Source organism: Sturnus vulgaris, chromosome 19, assembly GCF_052056855.1.
Source record: "Sturnus vulgaris isolate bStuVul1 chromosome 19, bStuVul1.hap1, whole genome shotgun sequence".
NCBI classification, from domain to species: Eukaryota; Metazoa; Chordata; class Aves; order Passeriformes; family Sturnidae; genus Sturnus; species Sturnus vulgaris.
The window spans coordinates 2,929,986-2,954,433 of NC_142261.1; the positions used below are offsets into that span (position 1 = coordinate 2,929,986).

At 43.7% G+C, this 24,448-nt stretch overlaps 1 protein-coding gene across 7 annotated transcripts in view; it reads right to left on the reverse strand.

Annotated features, from left to right (window-relative positions):
* Positions 1-24,448, reverse strand: part of KDM2B (lysine demethylase 2B) — a 106,656-nt gene that overhangs the window by 56,047 nt on the left and 26,161 nt on the right. For 5 of the 7 annotated variants that reach the window (XM_014874945.2, XM_014874940.2, XM_088175954.1 and 2 more), the window contains exons 6-9: positions 24,266-24,372; positions 15,441-15,534; positions 14,414-14,567; positions 3,937-4,052 (exon numbers count right to left, since the gene is read on the reverse strand). In XM_014874945.2, coding sequence (XP_014730431.1) covers positions 3,937-4,052; positions 14,414-14,567; positions 15,441-15,534; positions 24,266-24,372 — 471 coding nt within the window. Of the gene's footprint in view, positions 1-3,936; positions 4,053-14,413; positions 14,568-15,440; positions 15,535-18,899; positions 19,077-24,265; positions 24,373-24,448 lie in introns of those variants that run through there. The other 2 variants (XM_088175955.1, XM_088175956.1) reach the window with 2 other exon arrangements.

Sequence of the window (24,448 nt, forward strand, 5' to 3'; positions counted from 1 at the left end):
TGGATGTGAACTGCATTATGTGCATGTCCATATTTCTTTCCATTGTACACTCACAGGCAAATGAAATCTTATGGACAGGGGAGGAGGAATAAGAGAAAGAAAGAAAAAAATTAAAAATGTTCTGTGATGAGTTCCAAGTGTAATATCTGATACAGACACTACCAGAGGACTAAATTCCCCACCAGCAGGGAAATACACTGGATCATCTAATAGGCATTTCCAGCTCTAACTTCTGTGATTAATAATTTACAATACACTGAAAAAAAATTAATTATTCCTGTACAGCAAGAAAAAATCCTCTCTGGAATATGATCCATTTCTTCAGTTCAAAGTGAAATTATTTTAGAAATTTTATGGCCCTCTAAAAACAAAACAAAAACCCTACGCAAGTAAGACACACATTTTCCTGAAAAAAGTAATAATCTCTTCCACAATGCCCATTAAAATCATTACAAACTCCACTTGTGTTTAATCAATCTAATCACAATATTGAAAAGCAATTTATGATTATTTACAAAATAATTAATCTAGCCACTTAATACGTTATCTTACATTCCAGAAAACCAAGTGAATAGCAAACACCATCATCTGTGAGTGACCACCTTACGTATATATTGAGTGCCCTTGTTCCCACCGTGTTCTAATATTTTAAAGCAGTTAAATTTAGATTAATTGGGGGTAAGTTTGGCACATTCTTCCTCTTCAGTACTAGAGAGCTGCATCACCCCTATGCCAAATGATGAATCCCTGCATGGCATCCTGCTCTGCAGTTCCTCAAGCTGGGCTTGCAGAGAGCTAAACAGCTTGGCCTGTTTGACTGGCTGTTAATTGGCCTCCAGGAAAGCCAGGCTGCAAAATGAGAGTCTCTACAAACTGTAAGGCTGGAGAATATTTGTTTACCTCAATTGCACATTAGGAGCTGTTTCCAACAATAGACATGTTTTTTATTACTCCTTAAAACTATTTTTAAATGGCTACAACCCTCTTAAAAAGTCTCCCAGGGGTATGAGGAATTAAGCTAGAATAAGCATGACAAGTATATAAACTAGGCAATTTTATCAGGCTGTAAATCAGCATTACCATTTCAACCCTGTATTTATTCTTGTCTGAGCTAAGACAATAACAACTACACCTAGCATAAAAATGACTTTGAATATCAGCAATCAAAGATGATTAAACATTACATAGCAGGTTTAAACACAGTGAAACCTCCATAAAATTGCTCTGTGCAAAATGAAGAGGGGAAGCACACCTGTATTACACTTTGATTTAAGTGTGGCAAATTACTTTGTCAATCACATCATGTAATTTGCTTCTGTGCCATACACAATGGAAAGATCAATACTGATGAGAAACTCATTTGCAGTATGCTCACACTGAAAATTTGGGTGAACTACATACACTGTACTGAGTCTGCCAGACCAGCCAGTCTATGAATGGAATTATTTCAACAAAGAAATGACAAAATTTGATTGACAAAGCAAATAATGTAGTACACACCAGAATCCTGTTTTGAAACTGTTTCCCCTTCAAGATTCCTGCATGATATTTTTAGTTTGGGGGGGGGAGTGTTATTATCTCTAAATCACAGTATTGATTTTCCTGTCTTTTATCAAACTTCTGTTTGCCTTAGCTGCACAGTTTCTAATTTGTTTCTGTCCAGAAATTCTTGCTATTCTTCAACTGTTCACACAGTTCTGCCCACGAGCACAAGTTTGTGAGCACAGGTACAGCCTGTGTGTAACACATTGCCAGCACACAGCAACATCCAAGTGCTGAAATTGCTTCTGTGAAGTTGTGGATATTCTGGGCTGTTGGCTTTCATTGGTCTTTTTTAAAGCACTCCAGTATTTTCTGCAGGGAAAATGATAAAGAACTACACAGACGTCAAAGAAAATTTAAACAAAATATGACAAGAACAAAGGTCTGATTTGGGATTTCCAAATGTTGCAGTATCCCTTTCCCAATTAATGGTGACAGGACATTTTTCAAGATGCAGATAACCAAATCCCAGAACCTTCTCAGAGGATCAGGATGCCAGTAAATTTTAAAAGGCATTTCAGTGTAACTGGCTGGTTAGTTCCTAGAAGTTACCAAAATATTTGACTGTTATAAGGAGTTTTGCCTGCTGGCATAAAAAGCTTAGAAAATCAAAGCTGCACCCAGCTTCCCAAGGAGAAAGGCCTGACATGAAGCACAACTGAGCAGCTACAACCAAAGTGTGTGATCTTGGGTAGCTCAAGTCCTGTGTGAACAAAATGTCAGTTTTTATACAACTTAAGGAAAAAAGAGCATTTCCTGCCCATCTTCCCCAAAGACTTCAAAGGAAATCACTCATTTCTGGCATTGATCCTCCCTCCGAGTCTCCTGCTCTCCATGTGAGCTGCCTGTGCAAACATCCTTCCCAGCAACAGCACACCTTTCCCTGCACACCTGCAGTGTACTGCCAGCATGCATTGCTGGTTCTTATTTACACTCACTCTGGGAAACCTTCCTGTGCCCAGAACCTCTGCCAGGCCCTGGTGAGCCCCTTCCTGTTTCTGTCACCTTAATTTTCCTGTCCAAGTCCCTGTGCACTTTCTCAAGACACTCGACTCTCTCACCTGTTCAAAGCCAAGCTGAATCCACTCTGGTTTCTACCTCTACTTCCACTCTCTGCCACACTCCTCTGCTCTAATTCCCCCTAAATTTCAGCTTTTGTCTTCATCTCTCTTCCACTAAGAATCCATTTTTCTGCTTCTCTTCATTAAAGTCACTCCAGGAAACCGACTGCTCCCACCACTGGTTTGCCAGATGAAGATCACCAGGCCTTGGACCCACAGGGAAGCCAGGGAGGCTGAGGGGGAGGACACCTCACTTCCACTGAGTCAGAGATGTACTTCAAACCAATTTGTATTTGCTTCAGGCCTATGCACTCTCACTGCAAAGAAAGAAATTTGGGGTAAAAGCCAACTTGGAGCAAGATTTGTGCCTTCTTGTAGAGATGAACAACAGTGAACTGCACTGGTGTCCACACCATTTCAAGACGTTTTTAGTGAAGAAGAATTTCAACTTCCTGTCATTTTGCCAGCCCAAATCTCCATTAACACCAGAGCTGACACCAGTGTCAGTGGTTTGTCAGCACTGTCTCAGAGTGAGGCCTCCAAAATAGTCCCCATCTGGACTGTACATCCCACTGGTCCATTTTTATATCAGAATGCCACAATGGCCTTGCACAGGTTATTTACTAAAACAGAGTCACTTCCTTCAGATCCTGCTGCTTTTTGAAACTCAGAGGAGATGATTAATAGGTGCCCTGTTTATTAACCAAGGATGAAATTGTCACTCCCAACAAAGAGGTGGCACAGTAACCTCCCCAGCCTTTCCCTCAGGTAGATCCTACAGCCAGATGAACATCACAATGCTCAGATCAATGTCCCACCCCAGATTCTCTGTTCCAAGAAATTCTTACATGGTATCAAGTCACTGTAGTGACTGCCAATTACAGAAGATGTCACTTCACACACAACTTCTGCACAGCTTTGTCAATTCAGCTGTGGGCAGCAGACCCAGCCCAGTGCCATCAATTCTCCAGGATCAGGCATCCACCCCAAGTGTGCACAGAGAGGTGACAAGCAGAGGGTTACCAGAAATACTGGTACAAAGGTCTGTAAAGTGCAATATGTTTTTGTGCAAAAGGCAAGGTGTTTCATGCAAGTTTAACAGGCAGACAAAAGACACAGAAGGGACACATCTGTGGGAAGCACATGAGTAAATCCCACTAAAAATAACCAACATTTGAAAGTCTCATTACTTCATGTTTACCTCTTGTTTCAACCACTCTGACACGGAGATGCCGTCAGTTGTTGTTTGTCAGAAGGGAATACGAGGGAGAGACTATGACAGATCATAGCCACAAAGAACTGCTCAGTTAAAAAGAGAATCAAGAATCCTTACCCTTGTTCTGTCCTCAATTTCATAGATGCGAAGCTGCATGGGAACATTAAAGCTATGCAGGATATTTCCACCAAACACCAGAGAATCTACTGGAGTATAAACCGCGTGTATCCACCCTAGAGAGGGAAAGCAGAGAACTGAGAATGCCTCGTGCTATGTAACATTACAGAGCAATTAATAATCAAATTTTAACAACCCCCTGAGTCCCACTGTGCTGGGGCTGATAGGTTAAAGTAGTGAAAGGTTAAATGGGATGCTCACAGCCACACTTAGGGACTAGTCATAGCAGAAGGGCACCTTGTGACATGCAGTCTCACAACCCTCTGTAAATCAGTTCTTCTATTTATTCATCCAACACTTACAGTGTTTACTGAGCACACGCAAGTTTATGACTCAACCATGTCCATGACTAAGAAGTAAATTCAGTCTGTTCCATACCCTTGGCTCTCAGACTGGCACTTCCAGCATGGCTGCAAACCATGTCAGCAGGGATGGTGGGCCAAGGGTTGTGGAACTGGACTGAGGCACACCAAACTTCTTTCAGGTGGAAGATTTCAAATTATTACCAGCCCTCCTTCAGAGGTGAAAGTTTCACCTATGATCAACTTCCTGAAGCCACCGAGAAATGGTTTTTACTGCAAGCCTCAAGTTAAAGGATTTAACATTCTAGTACTGGAGCTGATGAGACTGTTCTGACCCAATCCTGCAAGGGACTGAATTAATTTCACAGGCTCCAAAGAATCTTCTATCACAATGAAAATCCAGGCACAGCAATTCAGGCAGCCACACACCAGCTCTTCTGCCTCTGCATTGTTTGCTTGGTCTGTCAGGAGCTGAAGCTCTGGCTATGCAAGACTGTAGCCTCTGATCTCTGCAGTGAAAAAGGAATTGATCCTGCTAATGATCTGGGACCCACAGAGACCTGACACTTTTTTTCCTCTTCTTTTTTAATGAAAAGCATTACAATTTATAAACCAGCAGACAGCAAAGCAACATGGGGGGCAGTCAATTTTCTCCTGACTGTGCAGTACTTTCCATTAAAGCTGTGGCAGCTTTCCCTCACTTCCACATCAGTGAGGGAGCAGGAAAACGCCATTCAGCCTAGAGAGTTTTCCAGCCAGCAGCCACAAAAGTGCTCCTCCACAACAATTTTTCAACCATAAAAGACTGCAAAGTTCTATCTGGGAAGTCCTTGAGCCACAGCAGATGGCAGGACTGGGACTTTCATTTAAGGGCATGATGGTAGGAGAGTGATAGGATGGAAAAGAAATCAGCACTAGAATTTTCTCCCTGGAAACACAACCCATCATGTCGGATACATTTTTCTGAATTTCAGAGTCACAGAATGGTTCTCTGGTCAGTATAATTTCAGTTACAGCGATCCAGTCTGTTTATTACTTCCAAATCAAGAACAATCAACTAGAGAGGAATTTTTTTTTCATGAGAGGTAGAGTGGCAACTACACACATCAACACTATAAATAGTTCACAGCTGAAGTAGTTCAGCACCTCACACGAAATACATCTGTCTATACTAAGAGCAAACTACTAGAAAAATAAATGATCCTCATCCTAGTCTTTGGGAAGGAAAACAGATCCAAGCTCAAGGAAGTTGGGGCCATGTTTTCACTAGGTAAAAAAAAATATTTCTGTGGTTGGAGGAAAGAATGGAAACCATGCACTGAGGCAAATCTGGGTCCCCAAAGTCAACTTGTTGGCTGGGTGCTTAAACACAGGGTTGGTTTGCTGACAATCCACCTTAATTGTCAGGTTCAGAGATGAACAAACTGAAACTTGAAAAAGTGAGATTACTTTCATGGCCCCACAACTGAGTGGTGGCAGAAGAGCTCAGAAGCAGGCAGTTACCAGCAGAACACTGAGGAGTCCTCAGCATCACTTCCCACAGCACAAGTGTCAATGTCCAACCTTCGTGGAGCTGCTATTTTAGTGAAATCATCAACATCATTCAGAATACAATTTGTTATCAAACAATTGTTAACAACTTAATTAAAAGGAGTAACTGAGCTGATTATTGTCCTATTTGAAAGGCTGAAAGCAGATAACCCTGCATTTAACAATCAATAAAATTAAATCCCATCAATGCAGTTGTTCTTTGAGTGGGTGCTTCCACTGAAACCACACAGTGGCCTTCTACAAATTGCATTTCCTGAGTGAACATTTCACACTGGAGTGCAGCTGGTTTCATTGTTTCCTGGTCTTTGGGTCTTTCACACCTTCCCTGACTTCTCAACTCTATCCCCACAAGATGTGTTAATAACCACTAGACTTTCTCAGTAGTAGTCACAATATTTTTGGTAGGAATTTGGAAGGATCTATCACTGGCTTGAGCCAATGCTCCAACAAAAGGTGTTCCAGACATGACAAACCCTCAACAGAAAGAATAATGAATACAAACATAGTTTCAAACATCTGTGCTTGCAGAGCTGGTACAGTGCAAACCGAAAATCTTCTGGAAAGTATCTGAAACAACCTCTGGTTCTGTGGAGAAGGTCTCTAATTCCCTACTTGCATTTATAATCTAGGACTAAACATCTTACAAGCAATTAGTACCTTCAGCTCCCAGATGCTGAATTAACTGAACACTAGGTCCTTCAAGATGCAAGTATTTCTAATAACAAGACTGAAAATATTGCTGTTAATGACACAGCTGTCAGTAGCAAAACCCTTTAATAACACAGGACTAAAATCCATCAGGATTGGGAAAACAAAAATAAATGAGAGGCCGAGCAACAAAGTCATCAGCTGTAAAGTCCTGGAAGTCAAGTTTCTATCCCTGCCAATGCACAGCTCTGAGACAGGTACAGATGCTGCCTGTGGGTACCAGCCCCTCACTGCTCACGTGCTGAGCTGGGCACACAGCTCAGTCCTGGGGAATCCCAGATTCCCTGCAGCTCATGTGCTCCCACAGGCAGCATCCAGCTCAGCCCCTCTGCAGGACACAGCCCTGTCAGAGGAGTCACCTGCACATAAAACAGATTTTGGCCACTCAGCTGTGCAGCATTTCAGTCACACTGCATCCCAAAATAGCTTCCACTTGCCTGAGGAACGTACGTGCATAATTGAAACTGCAGAGACACGAGCACCAAGAGGTGGATTCCAGGGACACAGGACAGAACAGGCAAGGTTAGACAAAAAAGATGGGAGAACTGACAAGGTACAAAATCCCAGCAAGATTGGCACAGATGTCACAGAGGGAAAAAACCCAACACGAAAATCTCTTGTTCTAATATTAACCAGGCTGTGTATGGAGAAAAACTGGAGGTCAGCACCAGAAAAGTAGAAGTAGGAGGAAAGAGAGATGAGCAGAAAACAGGAAACAGTTTCCATCAGGGTAATGTATTGTGGAAATGAGCTCTGAGAAAAGAGAAGCTTGGATGGCACATTCAATCCATTCCCACAGCTTAGCTACAGCACGACTCAGAAATAAACTGAGAAGGATGAATGTTCATTGTGACCATTTGCAAACAAAAACACCCATTTTTCAGCTCCCCAATTACCACAGTTTTTAAAGGGGAAGACAAACCTCCAGAACAGGAGGTGCTGCACGAATGGTAAGACAAAAGGACAGCCAAGAGATTTGCTTTAATGTCATCCACCACACCCCTGCCTCACCTTCACCTGTGCTGTTATGTTTTGCTGGATGAATTGAAGGTCTGTTGACATTTTAGATCATGTCACCTATGCTGAACAGCCTGCCATGTCTGTTCCTGTGTGTCTGACTTCCAGCTCTCACAGCACAAACTTGCCACACAGCCTCCAGTACCGACACCTCTGGAGTGAGTTCATCAGTTCTCTCCTCAATGACTGCTCACACGAACCTGCTACTGCTGCACAACCCTCATGTTTCATGGCTTTGTGCAAGACAGGAGATAACATCTCACCTCTTGGCAATTGTCTCAAAAACAGAGAAAAATGTCAACCATTTAATTTTATCCTTAAAAAAAAAGCACTGGAATAATATCAGAACAACTGGAATAAGGACTGAAGAAGTCAAAGATCAGTGGAACAAGAAATCATTCCTTTTTGTCTGAAAGCAACAAACAAAAGCACCTGCTAAATATTACCTAAAGCTACAATTAAACCCTACAGGTGAGAGGAGAACATTGACTGTGTGGCTTTGAGGAGCAGCCATGAACTGGGAAGATTGTTGCCCGTGGGTGACCATTTCCCAGGCAGCCTGTGCCAAGGGCAGTGATGCTGCCGTGAAGGTGGAACCAGCCCGGCCTCTGGCACAGCCACTGCCCAGTCCTGCCCAGGACAGGCTCAGCCTCGAGGGGTAAATGGATTTGGGAGTACAGGCACTGCTCAGTCACTGCTCACAGCCCTCATGTCAAGCCTCAATAAGAAGCCCATCCACTTATGGTTTTTCTGAAGATGATGGTTTTTATTTCAGCTCCTGGCGATCAGTAAGTGCTTTTTCCTTCCCAAAACAATCCTTGTATATGAAGCCAAGCCAACACTGAGCAGGAATTCTATTCAGGAGACTCAGAAATGCTCTCAGCTGATTTACAGTTATGAATTATTCTACCACTCCTAAGATACACTTGAATATTTAGATGTTATCATCTCTAGTAAATCAAGAAGGTAAAATTAACAGTAACAAACGTTTTCTGAACAGTTAAAAGAAAGATATGATCTCATTATCTTCTGAATTTTATAAAACAAGTATTATTAAACATTGCAAACTTGTTAGAAGATTTCAGTGGGCTGCAAATTCCTACTCAAGGATGCAATCATCCATCTGAGAATAATGAAAAAGAATATTAACTTATAAAGCTATGGGGCAAACAGCCTACAAGCTCCAAGCCAAAACCATGGTGAATCTGTTTCCATTAGTAACTGAACTGATATTTTGCCTTGTGATAAAGAAGTGGCCACACATTTTCCTGCAATGCTACAGCAACTTGGGGTGAAAAAGATGAAATATATGTCTCAAAAATAAAAATTACTAAAGAGATAACCTAAGAATGGGCACTGCCAGCAAATCTCAAAAGAAAAATGACTGCATCATAACAGTGCCCATAACAAAATCTATCAAGGAAATATCATGTTGGTATTTTTAAAGTTAAAGATTTACTAATTCTGCCCCAGTACTACAAGTAATACAGCAACTCACAATCTTAAATTGTTTTTAAGAGTGAGGCAGAGCTCGACATTAGGTAGAGAACCAAAAATCCAACATCATGCTGTCACCTTCCATCTGAAAGCAGACACTCCAAGCAAAAAGCCTCTCCTCTGATCCTCTCCACCAATCTTCTTCATGTGGTCCCTGAGGTTCCAGGCACAGAGATTCCATTAATGTCAGTGGAAGCTCACAGAATGGGAAAAGCTAAACAGCAACCAAAAATAGCCAGGCAGCTCTGCAGCCCTAGCACAACACCCTGCAAAAAATGTACCAGCCAGATTTTAATAGCCTGTCATTCTCCCTGCTGTAAGGGCTATGTGCCACCTTCTGGCCCCATCACACAATAATCCATCAAACTCTCACTGGCACAGCAGAGGTGACCTAGGACCACACACTCCTAATAGGCAAAATCCCACTGGTAACCACTGAGACAGCATCTGAATCCCTGCAAATAGCTGCCTGCAGTCCACACCGAACATCTCTTTCTGTCCACTCTCCTTCCCAAAAACATTCATCTGAGAAAGGTCATTATTTCTGCATTTGACTGGAGACAAGAACTCTGGAGCACTCTCAGGTTACCACAATAATTAAGAGAGACTCTAACAGCATGTTTCCATGCCAAAGGCCCTGAAGTGCAGTACAGAGAACATAAGAAAAATAAAGTAAAACAAACAGCTTACTCCTCAGTGGAACACTGCCAGCTCCCAGGTGAAACACAACTGTTATAAAATTGCATGCAGCAACACGACAAGTTTGAAGAAGAACCAGAAAGGAACATCATCCAGTTGACAGCAGGTTACCCTGTCTGGATTTTGACTGAAGGAATGTTGAATAAATCAGCACTGCAGGATGGCAGCCCAACATCTCACTTCTTCCATGGACACACATTAAAGCTACAGATTTTAAAAGCCTACAGGAAGATCAGAAGACCCAACCCAAGCCCACAGCTGCTCAAGAGCCCACTGCCTCTGAGCAGTGACAGAGGCTCAGAAAAAGGCTGTAAGAAAGAGATGAGACAGAGCAACCCTTGGCAGCATCAGCCATCTCCTCCCAAAGGAATCAAAACCAGGATGTTTGCAAATGTTCCAATCACACTGCAAACCCTGGAATCAATTTGTATCCACAGCAAGTGTGGCAACTACCTTGGAGGTCAGCAAAACTGGTCTTCATAAAAAAGGAGAAAATCCAGGTTCATCCATTTTCTGGCAGACAACATCAGTGACAATCCAGAACTGGCTGGAGTTCACCTTTTCAAGACACTGATTGCTCTCTGACTTCACAACAGGCAAAAACAATGCAAGATACATTTTCCACAAGATACTACATTTTATATGCACCAATTTTACATGTGCAAACTCCCCTGAATTTGAAGTACAAGTGTCTGCACCAGATATATATACATCTGCATGAAAGAAAAGGTAATTTTTTGAAAGGAAAAAACTGAGAGAAAAGCAAACAAGTTTAACACATTTCAAGTTATGGCAAAAATCTTACTTGCAGACAAAAAGCAGGAGGAGAAAAACAATATCCATGTCAGAGGTCCATCACTCACAATCAAAATTACATATTGAGCAAGACTAAAACTTAAAAGAGCAAGTGGATTGAAAAAAAAGATGAATTTTTGTGTATGCTTAGTTTCTAGCTTGGGTTTAGGTAACAACAGTGATGTTTAGGAGGACATGAGAGGAACTAATGTGGTGTCCAGAGACCAAGAGAGAGAGAAATCAATGAATGCACCACTTGAGAAAACAAGTGCAAGGAGAGAAGTGAAAGAGTTTACAGAGAATAAAGACTGGAGTGGAGAGTGAAGGGCAAGAGAAGGAGAAATAAAGGTTCCAGTGAAGTTATGCAGTGACGTAAAAGGAGAAAATACTTATAAAGGGAGAAGCACTCAAGATAAAAAAACTGGTTAACTGGCATTAACTTACTGAGCAATATTTCAAAAAGGCTGTAGAGGAACAGTCACGATGTGACAGAGCAATTGGCCTGTAGAAGCCAAAAACACATGTCCACAGAAATCCTGAGCTGTAAAAATCTGAGGGATGTAGCCCAAACACTGATTCTGTGTGTCCCAGCACAGTGATGAGAGATACCTTAATTACTACTCCATAACCACAACAGACTCCAAACACTTCACACATTCCCCCTGCAAAGTCATCACATGATGCAGAAGAAAACTACAGCAAAAATAGTACTGGACAAGCTCTAGATTTGACTATGACTGATAAAATTTTGTTGTTTCCTTACTGAGACAATAACTGAGCACTGAAATGAGGCTTTTTCTCTTCTGGATCATCACAGTTTCCACCTGGAGCACACTTTATAAAGAATTTCTCTTTTATTTGGCATGAGTCAGATAGGCAGCATCCACTGTCCACTATCCCAGAGAGAGAAGTGTTAACCTTGACCAGATTTCATATGAAACCTTTACATTTTAAACTCTGCCCATGGTAACATACACAGTGTAAATACCCTAGGGCTGCAGCACTTTTCCTGTGTAAGGAAAAGTTTACTCCCATCCTGGTAAAACAACAGTTTGAGTTCTACAGAAAAAAAAATTATAAAATCATTCCCTGACACTGGTAGCAGTTATGGTCTTCTCCTCTCTTGAACCTTCAGCTGGTCTAACATCTTGAATCTGATCTGGCCACAAACCTCAGGATGGCACAATGTGTGTATTTCTCAATCAACAATTATACTGGCACCAGTTACATTAATGGAAAAGGTCACGTTCCTAGTTGATTTTATCACTTTACCACAGACTTTACCAGAGTTATCTTGACTCACCAGTGGGAATCAGTAAAGTGAGAGATAAGAACTTGTAACGGTGCATCACTCGTGTGGAGCAGCCCTATGGGGCAACCAGGGCACAGCTGGGCTCCTACAAGAACACCCCAGAATCCCAGATCACTCTCCTCCTCCCCATATTTAGAACTCCCAAAATGCTGAAAAATGCACGTTGACCCCTAACAACTCACTGTGCTGACAATATTTGGCTCATTCCTCCTTGATAGCACAGCTGGGATCACGCTCTCAGTGCTCTGCAGGGTTACAAACACCAGTAGAAATCTACTGGTTTAAACTTAATCCTGAAAGGATGATGGCAGTGATGGAGAGGAAAATACCCCGAGGCCCTGGTGAGCACTATAATTATGCCTTCCCTAAGAATGATCCCTATTCTTGTCCAAGTGGTTTGTACTTTCGGGGATTTACTGGATCTACTGCTGATCCCAGGTTCTCAGACAAACCTTCCATTTCCCAGCAGTCTGTGACTTCACTCCCTCACTTGTCTTACAGTCTTCTCTACCTACTTCACCCCCACAGTGCTATGGTATAACAGCATTTCTAGGACTACTCCCAAAAATTACTTGAAAGCAGGAGCAGAGCAGGATGTTTTATGGGAGAGGTCCCTTGCTGAAACGTTCCCCATTCACAGCCCAGCTGAGCACTAATTCCTCTACACTTTCTGTGACCAAACCTGTAATTAGAAGGTATTTCCTCATGGATGAGTTGAGGCTGGTCAAGGTTTTATCAGGCTCAATTGAAAATACAGGACACGCTGGTTTTACAGACACCCATAAACAGAATCTAAACACTAAGAACACTTCTTAAGCACATAAAAACCACTTTCAAACATTAACTAACATGATATGTGCACAAACCAGAGCAAAGAGGTCACAGGAATTGACCTGTTTTACACAGCTGTGCTCAATTCACTGACCTGGAACAGCCTTTAATTAGGCATTTCCATACTCTTAAAACAAAGGGAGAAATAATGTCCCTTCACACAAATAAGAGATTTGCAAATAAGTTTTCCAAACAAAATACAGCAGAGCAAAAACCCTTGAATCTATGAGGTGCTTGCAGAGAAATTATTCATAACTGCCTTTCAAATCTGGCATGAAGCCTAAAATGTCTGAGGTATTGGCATTTCTGTACTTGGGGCTTTCCTAAGAAAACAGAAACTACAGTCAAAAACCCATTTGGAATCACTTTGTGTCAGCCACCATGTTACAGCTGTGTCCTGTCCAAGCTCCCACAACCTGCAGTGTTCCAGCTGCTGAACATGACTAAACTGACATACAGAAAGTCTTACTTGTAGGAGGCTTTTCACAGGAGGATGGAGATAAATAGAAGATGCAGTAATGGGATCTAAGCAAACAGCACAGCCACACTCAAACACCCAGTTCAAACAGTAACAGCCCATTCTGACCTGTTTCAAGGCAAGATCTAATTCCTTTAACAGATTAACTCCTCCACCTTCAAAGTCATTTTGCCTGTCATCTCCCAGGCTGATTCTTACCAAATACTTAAAATATGCACATTTGTGGCCTTCAACTGATCCTAACAACTCTCCCCAGATGAGAAGAACATTGTCTCTGTCTCTGCATGACCTGCATTCTCTCTGTCTCTAGGGTTAAAAAAAAATCCTATCTTCACAGACTAATTAATTCCAGAGCTGAAAAACTACCAGCCTGCCTTTCTGTCACAGAAAGTCTACCTATTTTTTTCCCCTGGTAAGATCCAATAGACATAGGCAATGTGTTAAACTATCATAAACAAACTTACGCTCCCGTAATAGTCACAGAAAGCAAAGTTCTGATATCATCTTAAATGAGGGCTGTCACACATTCCACCATCCTTAATCCAATTTAGACAGGAGCAGAAAGGGCTAAAGCATCAGCCTTCAAAGCAACAACTATTTGGTGGCTTTGCAAGATGAGCCTGGATCATGCAGCACAGTTACTGAGGTGGGCAGCAGTGTAAAGCTGAGTGTGGCTGGGCTGCTGGAAGATGTCCAGATTCAGCACCATCTCCATCAGCAGAAATTCTGAAGAGGTGTAACAATGAAGCTGCTTGCCCAAGGAACATTCTGAGGGAGCACAGCTCTCCCATGGACTGGAATCTCACCTGAGTTCCACCAGGGAATCAAAGACCCACCTCTGGCTACAGATAGAGGCAAAGAAGCAAGTTACTGAACTGCAGGTGAAACCTGCCAGAAGAGATCACAAAAAGAGAAAACTGTCTTTCCCAGAAAGCTAACAGCAGCAGTCAGTACAGCTCTGATGAGAAGTGGTGAACTGACAGCTCCAGAGGCCCAGCTCCCCTCTCCTTTCTCCCAGTACACACACGTGATCACTGCACACACTTCCTCACAGTACATTTTCCATCAATCTTAATTTCTGGAAAATGAAGCACATTTAGTCTCTGGCCCTTCTTCTGCCATAGCAAATAAACAGGTCAGTATGGGGTTTAGTTGTGAAGAACTGTTTTACAGAAAACTGTTAGTAAAACACAATCCCAGTCATTTCAGGTTAGCTAACAGGGATACCTGAAGGAATGAAGAAGGTGTAGCCTTGTTTCAGCTCAATTCTTTGGCACCGTTCCACCCTGTCTCCCAGAAAGATATCACTTTGCTTTCCTGAGAGAACCCATTCTTCATAAAGTTCTAGATTCTGTAGAGTAGGTGGAATCAGCCAGAAGATCTAAAAACAAAATGAAGATATAACTATTACCAGCAGTCAACAAAAAAGAAAAAAACAGCTGAGAGACTCCACAAAGGCTACCATGTGTTAAGCAAATGAGCTGCTTTCTGCATGAAACACTTGTTTTCCAGGTGTTGTACACTGAGGCACACACACACAGACAGCAGCAGCAATTAGCCCACGTGCTGGAAGTGGCTGGGTAACTGTCACTTGTCATCTCTCTTCCAGAAATATCTTACTCAGAAGCTGCCTGTGGTTTACCTGCAGTCAGAACAGCGTGTTGGAACAGCAGAGCTGTGCTGAGCTACAGAGAGGAACAGGATCTGTACCACTGACTTCAGTTCCCACCATACACTGTCCACACTACAACTGGGAAAAACATCCTAAACCAGGAAAGATGGCAATATAGCTGTACATGCTGTGTATTTTAAGGCTTCTGTATCCTTTAATGTTTCAGTTCTGGCTTATTGTGCCTGTACACACCAAAGGAACATGGAATCTCTAAAAGGAACAGAAGCTTTAGCTACAAGAGACGTGTGAGGGCACTCTGACCCAACAAGGGTACACACAGCCACATCTTACTGCAACACACTTCTGGACCACACAGCAACAGCGAGCCTAAAAGCACCACCACCAGCAAATAACACATTTAGTATTTCAAATAAATCACTTGTTTGTTTCATAACGGTGAGTGGTGTCCTTCTAGTTCAGTAAACTCTGTGTATATCAACAAAGCTGCTGAAACAGTCTGATCACTGGCTGAGCCCCTCAAGGAAAAAAAAAAAGAGAGAGAAAGAAAGGAAAAAAACCAACCCCTCCCCTCTGTAAGAGGCACAGAGAAATAAAGTCAAATATCAAAAAAGGTTCACCTACCTTCCCCCCACGGAAAACGTGATACCACACTGAAGTGCCACCAAAATCAATATGAAAATCAGTGAAGCATCCTTTCACACTCATCAAACAGTACCTGCAAGCAGAGTGAAGGACAAAAATGAATCAGTCTGAAGCAGTATTTTTCACATCTTAATTTGCAGAGGTTAACTGCCTGTGCAATGCTGCTTCCACCAATTAAGTTTCTGCATTCGCAGTACAGGAATTTGTCTCGTGAAGGTAACGAGGTTTCTGCTGAAAAATGTGTATCTCCATGTCTGAGTTTGCTGTTCATACAAGAGGAATTAAAGCTTTCAGAGTTAGGGAATAGAAAAACATTAAAAGTTAGGCTGTTCAGAAATATTTCTTATGCCACTGCCAGTCCCTGGGGTGATCTGTTTAATGCTCTCCTTCATCGCTTCTGAGACACAACCTTCACCAGAAGTTGTACACAAATTGCTTCAAAGTTTTGAAAAATCTAATTTGCTTATAAATCCTCCTGAATGTTCTTTACCTACTTGCCACTCATGCCATTTTTGCAAGGATTAGGGGACAGAAACCTCATTTGGCAAACTAATTCCTTTTTGTTCACATTTCTAGGCATTCTGCATCAAAATACATAAAGGACCCAGCTGGCAGCCACTCTAAGTATCAAATCCACTATTTTTTACGCCGTCTAGATAGAGGATTTGAGCAGTTTGAAGTCTGCATTGCTGGAAAAGACACAAGAGCTGTGGTCTGGCTGCAGGAATCTCCAGCCTGCAGCCACCATCTGTAACTAATGGCCGAATCACAGCCGCCCTCCTCACTGTAGGCACCTTTGCAAACGCAGGAAACACACACCACTTAACCCACTAACCTCTTTTCCTTGTTCCGGTCTCCGTTTCATGGCCTTTTTTTTTTTTTTTTTTTTTTTTTTTTTTTTGGGTTTGGTTTGGTTGGGTTTGCTTTTTAAGGGGAGTTATGGAAACACTACCGGAAGGGGATTTGTTTTTAAAAAAAAAAAAAAAAAATAGGAAAGGGGAAAAAAAAAAAAAAAAAAAAAAAAGGTTTGATTTAAGTGTGTCTTTTTCTGCTCACATTCAGGTAGGAGAAGCTCAGCAGTATGCAGCCGGCGTGCAGAAGTCCCTGTAGATGATAGGCTGGGAAGGACCTTACCATGTGTCTGCAGAAGGCTGGCAAATCAGAGCCACTCTGGGTCCATAAGAGCCGCTGCCTAGCAACCACATCCCGAGCCGGAGTTGACAGAATGATACGCAATGCTGTCATGAAGACAGTCAATTTGTGGGCTTCAAAAAAGGTCCTGTGCCTTCATCTCACAATTAAAACCTCTCCTTGTGCAATTATATGTCTCTCCTCTTGCCCACTCTGGAATTTTTTTAATTTTTTTTTTTTTTTAATCCTTCAGAAGCAGGAAGAAGCTTTTGCTGCCCCTGGGGTATTTCAGATGCTTCAAAAATCACAGCTAGCCAAGAAGCTGTCTACACTCTCAATATGCTCCATTTCAAAATATGAGTCCTTCCCTCCCAAACACTTTTTTTTTTAAATTTCTCCTTTTATGTTTTCTCTACCAAGATGTTGTTGATTACAAGTCAGATAGAATTTAAAAACAATAAAAGAAGCCCAGAAAGGAAGTTGCCTTTCTTCCAGCCAAACTGCAAAAAGTCACAGATTGAATAATTATTGCTCATTAGGAAAAAAAAAAATCAGCATGGAAATTCTCAGCTTGTAAGCAGTGCTGAGTACTTAGAGGTTCATGTTGTTTTAAAGTAAAAAATTCAAATCCTTATGGAGTCAATTATTCTCAGTTTCCAAAAGGCCAGATATAAAATACATCACACTAACAACAAAAATTTTCTAGACAGTGCTACCTACCAACAATTACTCACTGAATGAAGATATTCTGGAAGAGCAAACATGGCTTGGGCATTAGCCCAGGGGTTTTAGGTATTCCTCAGTAGTCAATAATCTAAACCTGAAGCACTCAAACTGTTTATGTTCAGAGAGGAAGTAACAGGATTGAATCCTGTCAAATCAAAGCACTTAAAATTTAGTTTTGTGAGAAAACACCAAAGCAGGTATAACTGTGAACAACTCTTTCTTTTCCTTGTTTTTCCTCATTTTCCCCTCTGTTTTCTTGAAACTCCTCTAAACACAATTTCCACTCCAATAAAGGTGGTTTTAGTGAAAGAGTCACATATGGCAATTAAAAAAAAAACCTGCAAATCATTTGGAAAATAAACTGTTTTTCTTTCCATCCACAAACAAGCCATGCCTTAATTTATGCTGTTAATCTCCCAGGCCTGCTTTTGTCCAAGCCCAAGAGCTCCCGGCCGGCTCAGGAGCCTGCGGGAGGATCTTCCGCCATCCAGCTCTCTCCCTGGTTGCCAGAGTCTGGCACAATGCCTTTGCATTGACCTCTACAGCTTCCTCTTCCAATGTACACCGCAGTCACATGGTCCCAGCACACTCCATGCCACAGCTCATCGCAGGCACCGCTCGGCTCCAGCCTCAGCCAGAGGCTTCTCATCACCAACAGCTGCTAATTTGGGGAACCACTCAACTTTTCAGGGTTTTCCATAACAGCAGTGGGGGGAAAAAAAAAACAAGGGAAAAAAAAAAAAGCCATAACACAGCATCCATGTTGAAAGAAATCTAGGAACTACATCCCACTGTGTGCTGTGGCCACAGCGCTCTGGGCCAGGGCAGGTACAGTGGTTACAGGAACACAATCCCACATCAGGCATGGGGAGACAACTTGACCAGAGCTACACCCTGAAAACACAAGCGACACAAAAGATGCCCCAAGTTGAATATTTTCACAACTGCTACCACATCCAACCCCTGCACACTCCACTTTATCTCCCTGCACAGACTCAGTCAGGGTTTAAAACACGCAGCTGCTTGTAATCTGTTGGGGGGAGCTTCCCTTCCCGACTGAAGAGTTTGGTTTGTGTTCTCCACAAGCCTGAAATTTGTTCAGTTAATGTATTGTTATTTTTGAGGAAGGATTTGTGATGTGGAGAAAAGGGGAACTTCCCACTCCCACCCCCCCCCACCAAAAAAAAAAAAAACAACAACAAACAAACACCCAAACATCTGGGGAAATTTGTTAAGAGAAATGATGCGAAGAAATATGGAGTAACCTGCAAACTCACGAGGAAGAACAAACAGAGAGATCCAAAAAAAAAGAGAGGGAGATGATACAAATGAAGCTAAACCACTAAGCAAACACAGCGAGCTGGGAACACAGGAACAACACAGACACCGCTCCATAACCCAGCGCAGAGCCCACACTCCCAGGCAAACCCACAATGCACTCGCCACGCATCGCTACAAACCCGCAAGCAAACAGAGAAACAAAGACAGCGAGAGCCGCGCCGGGATGCGAAGGCAGCGCCGGGCAGGGCAGGCAGCGGCAGCGTTCATGCACATGGGCCCGGGAGACGCGAGCGGACGCACAGGCAGCAGCAGCAGCAGCGTTACCCTGAGCTCAGCTCCTTCTCTCCCGCAATAGGCACCGCGCACCATACGGCTCTATTCCCTCTGGCATTGCGAGGGCTCCCCTGCCACTGAGCTCAGCCCATAAACCACTCCCAAACCCCAGCAGAGGCTTCTGTTTTTTGTTCGGGCCAATGAGAAAAGTATAGCTCACTCTTCCTTCCTCCCAGGAGCAGCGCCGGCTGGTTGAAATCCCTGAGCCTGAAACCGAATACCACAGACCCATGAGCCAACTGCAAGTGCCGGCGCGGGGAAAGGCGCGGGCCTCGCTGCCCATCCCCGGGCGGGAGCGGCGCCCCGGGTGTCGGGGGAGAGCGGCCCCCGGCAGCATCCCGGCACGGCGGGGGCCCTTCTGCCGGGCCTGCGAGCGGGGCTGCCAGGAGGCTGCACGAACAAAGGCTACCTCGGGGCGCCTCGGCCCGCACCGACAGCGCTCCCACACTGGGGCCCTGCAACTGGAAGCCAGGAATTGCGCCGCAAGACAAAAGAAACCATTGTCACCCGGGAGGCACCGGCCCGGCTGCCGCCTCCCGCCCTCGCCTCACCGGACAGTGACCAGCCCTGCCGGGGTGGGGAGGGCCCGGCTGCCCCTCAGGGATGAGCCTCAGCATCTCCTCACGGAGCGCCCCGGCTTCCCTAGGGGTGAGCCCTGGCTCCTCCTGCGAGGATGAAGCTGGCTTTCCTCAAGGATGAGCCCCGGCTCCCCGCGCTCGGCAAGGGCTCCCCAGCACGGGCCAGCCGTGCCCGGGGAAGGCAGCTCAGACCCTGTGCCCGTGCCCTGCCGGGACCAACCTTCGCCCTGTCCCCCTCCTGGGGAGCGGTACCGAGCGCTCCCAGCCCGAGGGAACAAACCAAATCGTCACACACCGTGGTCACCGCACCCCGTGCACTTCAAACGTACATGAAAGGTCCGGCTCCTGCCCCGAGGGGGTTACGGTCCGACTCAGTGACACACACAAACAACATCCGAGATAAGGGAAGCCAGTTTTCTGCCATGCACCGGAGAGTTTGTGAAGTGCCTGCAAATCACGCTCTCAGACCACACTGGCACCAAAGCAAGCGACAACACTTCCCTCGTGTCGCCCTTGCCCGGCCCCGGCCCGGAGGAACACCAAGGGTGCGCGGGGTGCGCTCACATCCGAGCGTGCCGCTGCCACGAGCGGGGACCGCACACGGACCCTTGGCTGTCCTTCCAGATTTTAGCACCCAACAGCACACGAGCGTAGGAACCTCTGAACTTCAAGGATGAAGAGGCTTGATTTCTTTATGGGGTTTTGTTTGTTTGTTTTTTTCCTTTTTTTGATTGAAAGCTTACGTTTCTGAAGAGGTACCCACTACCACAGTGAACTGAACCAAGCTGCCAACTCACTGCGAGCCAGGCCTGTCTGCCCCTGGAACAGCAGTTTGGTGTCTGTGAGAGCACAACTCTTTTCTTCATCCTGTGACAAGGCTGTTAGCTCCAGGGTCACCACAAACTGTTGTAAACACTGGTGGTTATTTAAGTTACTTGTGTCATGCTGCTTCTCCAAGTTCTACCTGAAGGAGGATTTGAGCCTCATGCACTGATCTGAAGACATCACATTTTATTTACTTTGCTAGCTTGGAAAGTCTTAACGAGCACGCACTTATTGGTGTACATTTTTTACTGAATTGTATTTATAGAGGTTTTGTATCAAAAGCAATCCACAAATGGCATACAAAGTGCAGACAAGTCTCTCACATGCATAAGCCAGTGCCAGGTTGCCTTGTGGGACCTGCGAGCTCCCTCGGTTCCCTGTCTCCAGAGGCACCCTCAGCTTCTAATTAGACCACAGCTCAGCAGAGCATTTTAGCATCTGTTTAAATCCATCCCTACTTAGTAAAGGAATGAATAGAAAGGAATGGATGGCTGAACAACAGCCTGGGAAGAGGCAGAATAGGGCTGAGGACATGCTAACAGAGCAGCATTCTTTTGTGAACAGGTAGATGTTTCACACAACATACCCCATCCTTTACTGAAGGCCCAGCATCATTATAGAGACCTATTACAGCAGTGCTTAGATATTTCAAGTAATAGGAAGCAATTTGAAGGTAAAAAGGGTGTTGCAGTGACTAAAGATTTAGTTTTCATTTGTTCCACAGCACAAACATTACCAAGTTCTTGGAAATTCCTGTTACTGTTTCATGACCTGAACAGTAGCTATTTACTGCCACTGCATTGCAAATAAGCTTGCAAGGCTACAGCACAAAACCTAATAAAGAGGATAATAATTTCAGCAGGGCTATCTCTTTTGATTAACGAAAAATCAAATTCGTACTTTTTTGTTGTTGTTGTTGGCTCAGCTGTATCCAGATTGCTTCAGTTCTGGATGAATTTAAACAGAAAAACAAATCTGAGCTTGTTTTGAGCTACCTGAAAATTGTTATGGTGATACAACAAGCTTCTGCCCCTAAAAACTGATGTTACAACAGCACTGCCTTTTTTTACACAGCATCTTCCCACTCTCATCCAGGATCCCATGTCCGTGAGGCTTTTTTCAGGAACTTGCACCCTGGGATGTGAAAAAGGGGCATAAACTACTTCTCCACTCAATTCAGTCCTCTAAGGCTCCTGTTAGGTAAGCAGCCATTTACCTACAGAGAGAAAAATAACTTCATTACCCAGAATTTTTTCGGAAGTTAATGGTGCAAGTCCAAGAGCGGGGCAGGGTGGTCTCCAGCGCGCGCGGTGCTCTGGTAACCGAAGCAGCAGATGGAGCGTTCTGTAACTTCACTCCCAGCACGGAACTCGACGTGCAGGAGCCAAGACAGACATTTGTGTCTGGTAATGCCATCTGTGTCTGCAAAACTGCAGCGCTCTCGCTGGAGTGCTTTTTGTTTGTAGGGAACACGTTAATGGTGGGGATGGCATACTGCAAACTCTCAGAATTATGGGAATGCTCAGAACAAGAATGGAATGAATCGATCCCATTTCTGAGCAGCAACAGTCATTAATAAAGCATATGAATAGGGATGATTCACATAAAAGAATGGGCAGAGTGAAGCAAGTGACAGCACTGACTTGTGCCTCCACAACTTTACATGATCTCCTTAATAAGGGCTCAAACCCTCTGGGTACTCACAGCAATAGCTGGGACCGGTATCTCTACAGGAAAGGGTTAAGTTGAACTCCCGAAGATGGAGAAAGCCAATCTCTTGAGGAGTTCATCTTTAAACCAGACAAGTTCATGGAAGGGCAATCTCTTAGACAGTCACTGAGCACACAGAAACCACTTCTGCCTCAAGACAGCCCCTGCCTGGACTGCAGACAGTCGAAGTTTAGAAGATAATTCTTAGGAGCAGCATCATTTTACACTCACATCATTCTTACACTCCTGCCAGGGCATCAATGCCAGCACCCAGCAGCAGTCAGGTTACTGAGAGCCACAGATCTTCATCCAGATCTGGTACAGCTTCTCTTGTGCTCACAGACTGTCACTGTTTGTTACTGGTTTTATCTCTGTGGCTTCTTCAGACTGATGAGGAGTTTGTGCCAACAGTGCTGTAAATCATCCTTCTCTAGTCTTTCTGTGAAATGACACTCAGCAGCAACATCCTCATCACTCCAGCTGCATCACCCTCGCCTTTAACACTCACGCCTGGTAACTCCTTTTCCCAACATCAAACTCTATTGTCACATTTCAAGCGTTCACAGCCTTTCAGTGTTTAGCTTCCCTGTACCTATCACATCTTCTAGTTTATCAAGCTGTCAACCTCCACCTTCCCTTTGCCAGTGACAGCAACCTCCACGGCTCCGTGTCTGCTTCTTCATCAGGCATCTCCTGCCTTTCTATCAGGCCACCCTCCACAAATGGGAAAAACTCCATGTCAAAATCTGTTGAATTGGTACGTCTCTAAAATCCGTTTGAAACCTACCATCTGGCATTTCATGATGCAAGTAGTGAACTGCAAGCCTATACTCTGCTTTTTCTGCTAAATTCTGTTAGTCATGTTGCTACCTTATCCTTCAAACCATCTCTGCCTTGCTGTGTTTACTTGCTACATCTTTTTCAGCATCTGGAGTGTGCCTGCTCTAGGAAAGGAATAATTTCCTTTACCTCTTACCTTGTAACATCCATGAATCCTTAGGCCCTGAATCATGATTCAATTTCTTAGCTCTGGCAAATTATAAATAATGTTATTTAGCTGACTAACCACTTGGGAAGCAAGTGCTGCTCTGCTGCTGGTTTATTGTGTGACCTCAGGCAAGTCACTTAGGACATTTCCAAATGTATGAGGCACTCCAGTCCAAATCCAGTTACACTAATGAGCAGTTTGATCCTTTCAAAACGTAGAAGTATCTTTAACTTCCACTGAAATCAGTGGTTCTGAGCATAATCTCCAATGCCTATCACAGAGTCTCTTCTTTTATGGAGACCTTTACCTTCCAAAATGTTTATTTTTTACAAAACAAGACTAAATGCTACGTATCACTTCCTGACTGCACACTCAATTGTATCTGTTAGTACCAATCTATTTTACAGTTTGGAAGGAGTTCTGAGTGATTTGCAGAACACCAGAGGTCAGTTCAACAGCAGAGCCTGGGATGCTGCCAGCATTTGGTCTGGGCAATAAAACAGAAACAGCAGTGAAGGGCTTCCAGGATTACCTGGTGTTCATCAGCCATACAGGTCATTACATCATGAAAGGAACCCCCATCTCAGCTGTACTCGTTCCCATGAAACTTGCAGTGCACATTTTGAGGCCCTCAAATAGTTCTTTTTTTCCAATCACCACATAAAAAGTTTCAAGGAAGACATTAAAACAGAAGAAAAAGCAAGGTGAGCCTATGCTTGCTCAAAACCTAGAACTGAGACAGGCAGAACCAGGAACAAACTGCTCTTGTGCTCAGTCTCAAACCTGCCCTGAGTGGGTGCTGGGTCTGGATAGTCAGTCCAATCTTTGGCCTTGCTCTTGAAAAAGTGAATAGAAAAGCAAACTGGCAGGAAGGGCAGTGACAGAATTTATACTAAGTCACACACACCATCAAAAATGGACTTCAAGGTCTTTTCACAAAGCATTTCTCAGCTAATAACGTCTGTCATTAGCAGTTTAAAGCCTGGTCAGGATCTGAGCCCAGCCTACAGCAAGACTGTGACTATACTGTGTGACATATCTGTGTGATGTGATTTCTTTGGGCATCACTTTCTGATAATTTACTACTTAAGGTCAGTCTGCCACTTTCAAAACAGAGTTGCTCAAAACTGAAAAATAAAAATGCACTTTTCAAAGAGACTTGATTAAAGACTGCATTCAGCAAAGTTAAAATTATTTAAGGCAATCAAAAGCAGAGCTTTTCAAAGACTTACTTTTTCACTTTGGGGTATTTCATCTCTGAAATAGCATTGGTAGCATCCGTCTGTCTCTCCTTCAAGTGCTGTGGCCACATATTGTCCACCCAGTCGACTAAGTCCACCTGAAACACCACCAAAATCAACTGTTAGCTCCTGAACACATGGTAGGACATATTCTTGTCGGCTAAAACTCCTCCA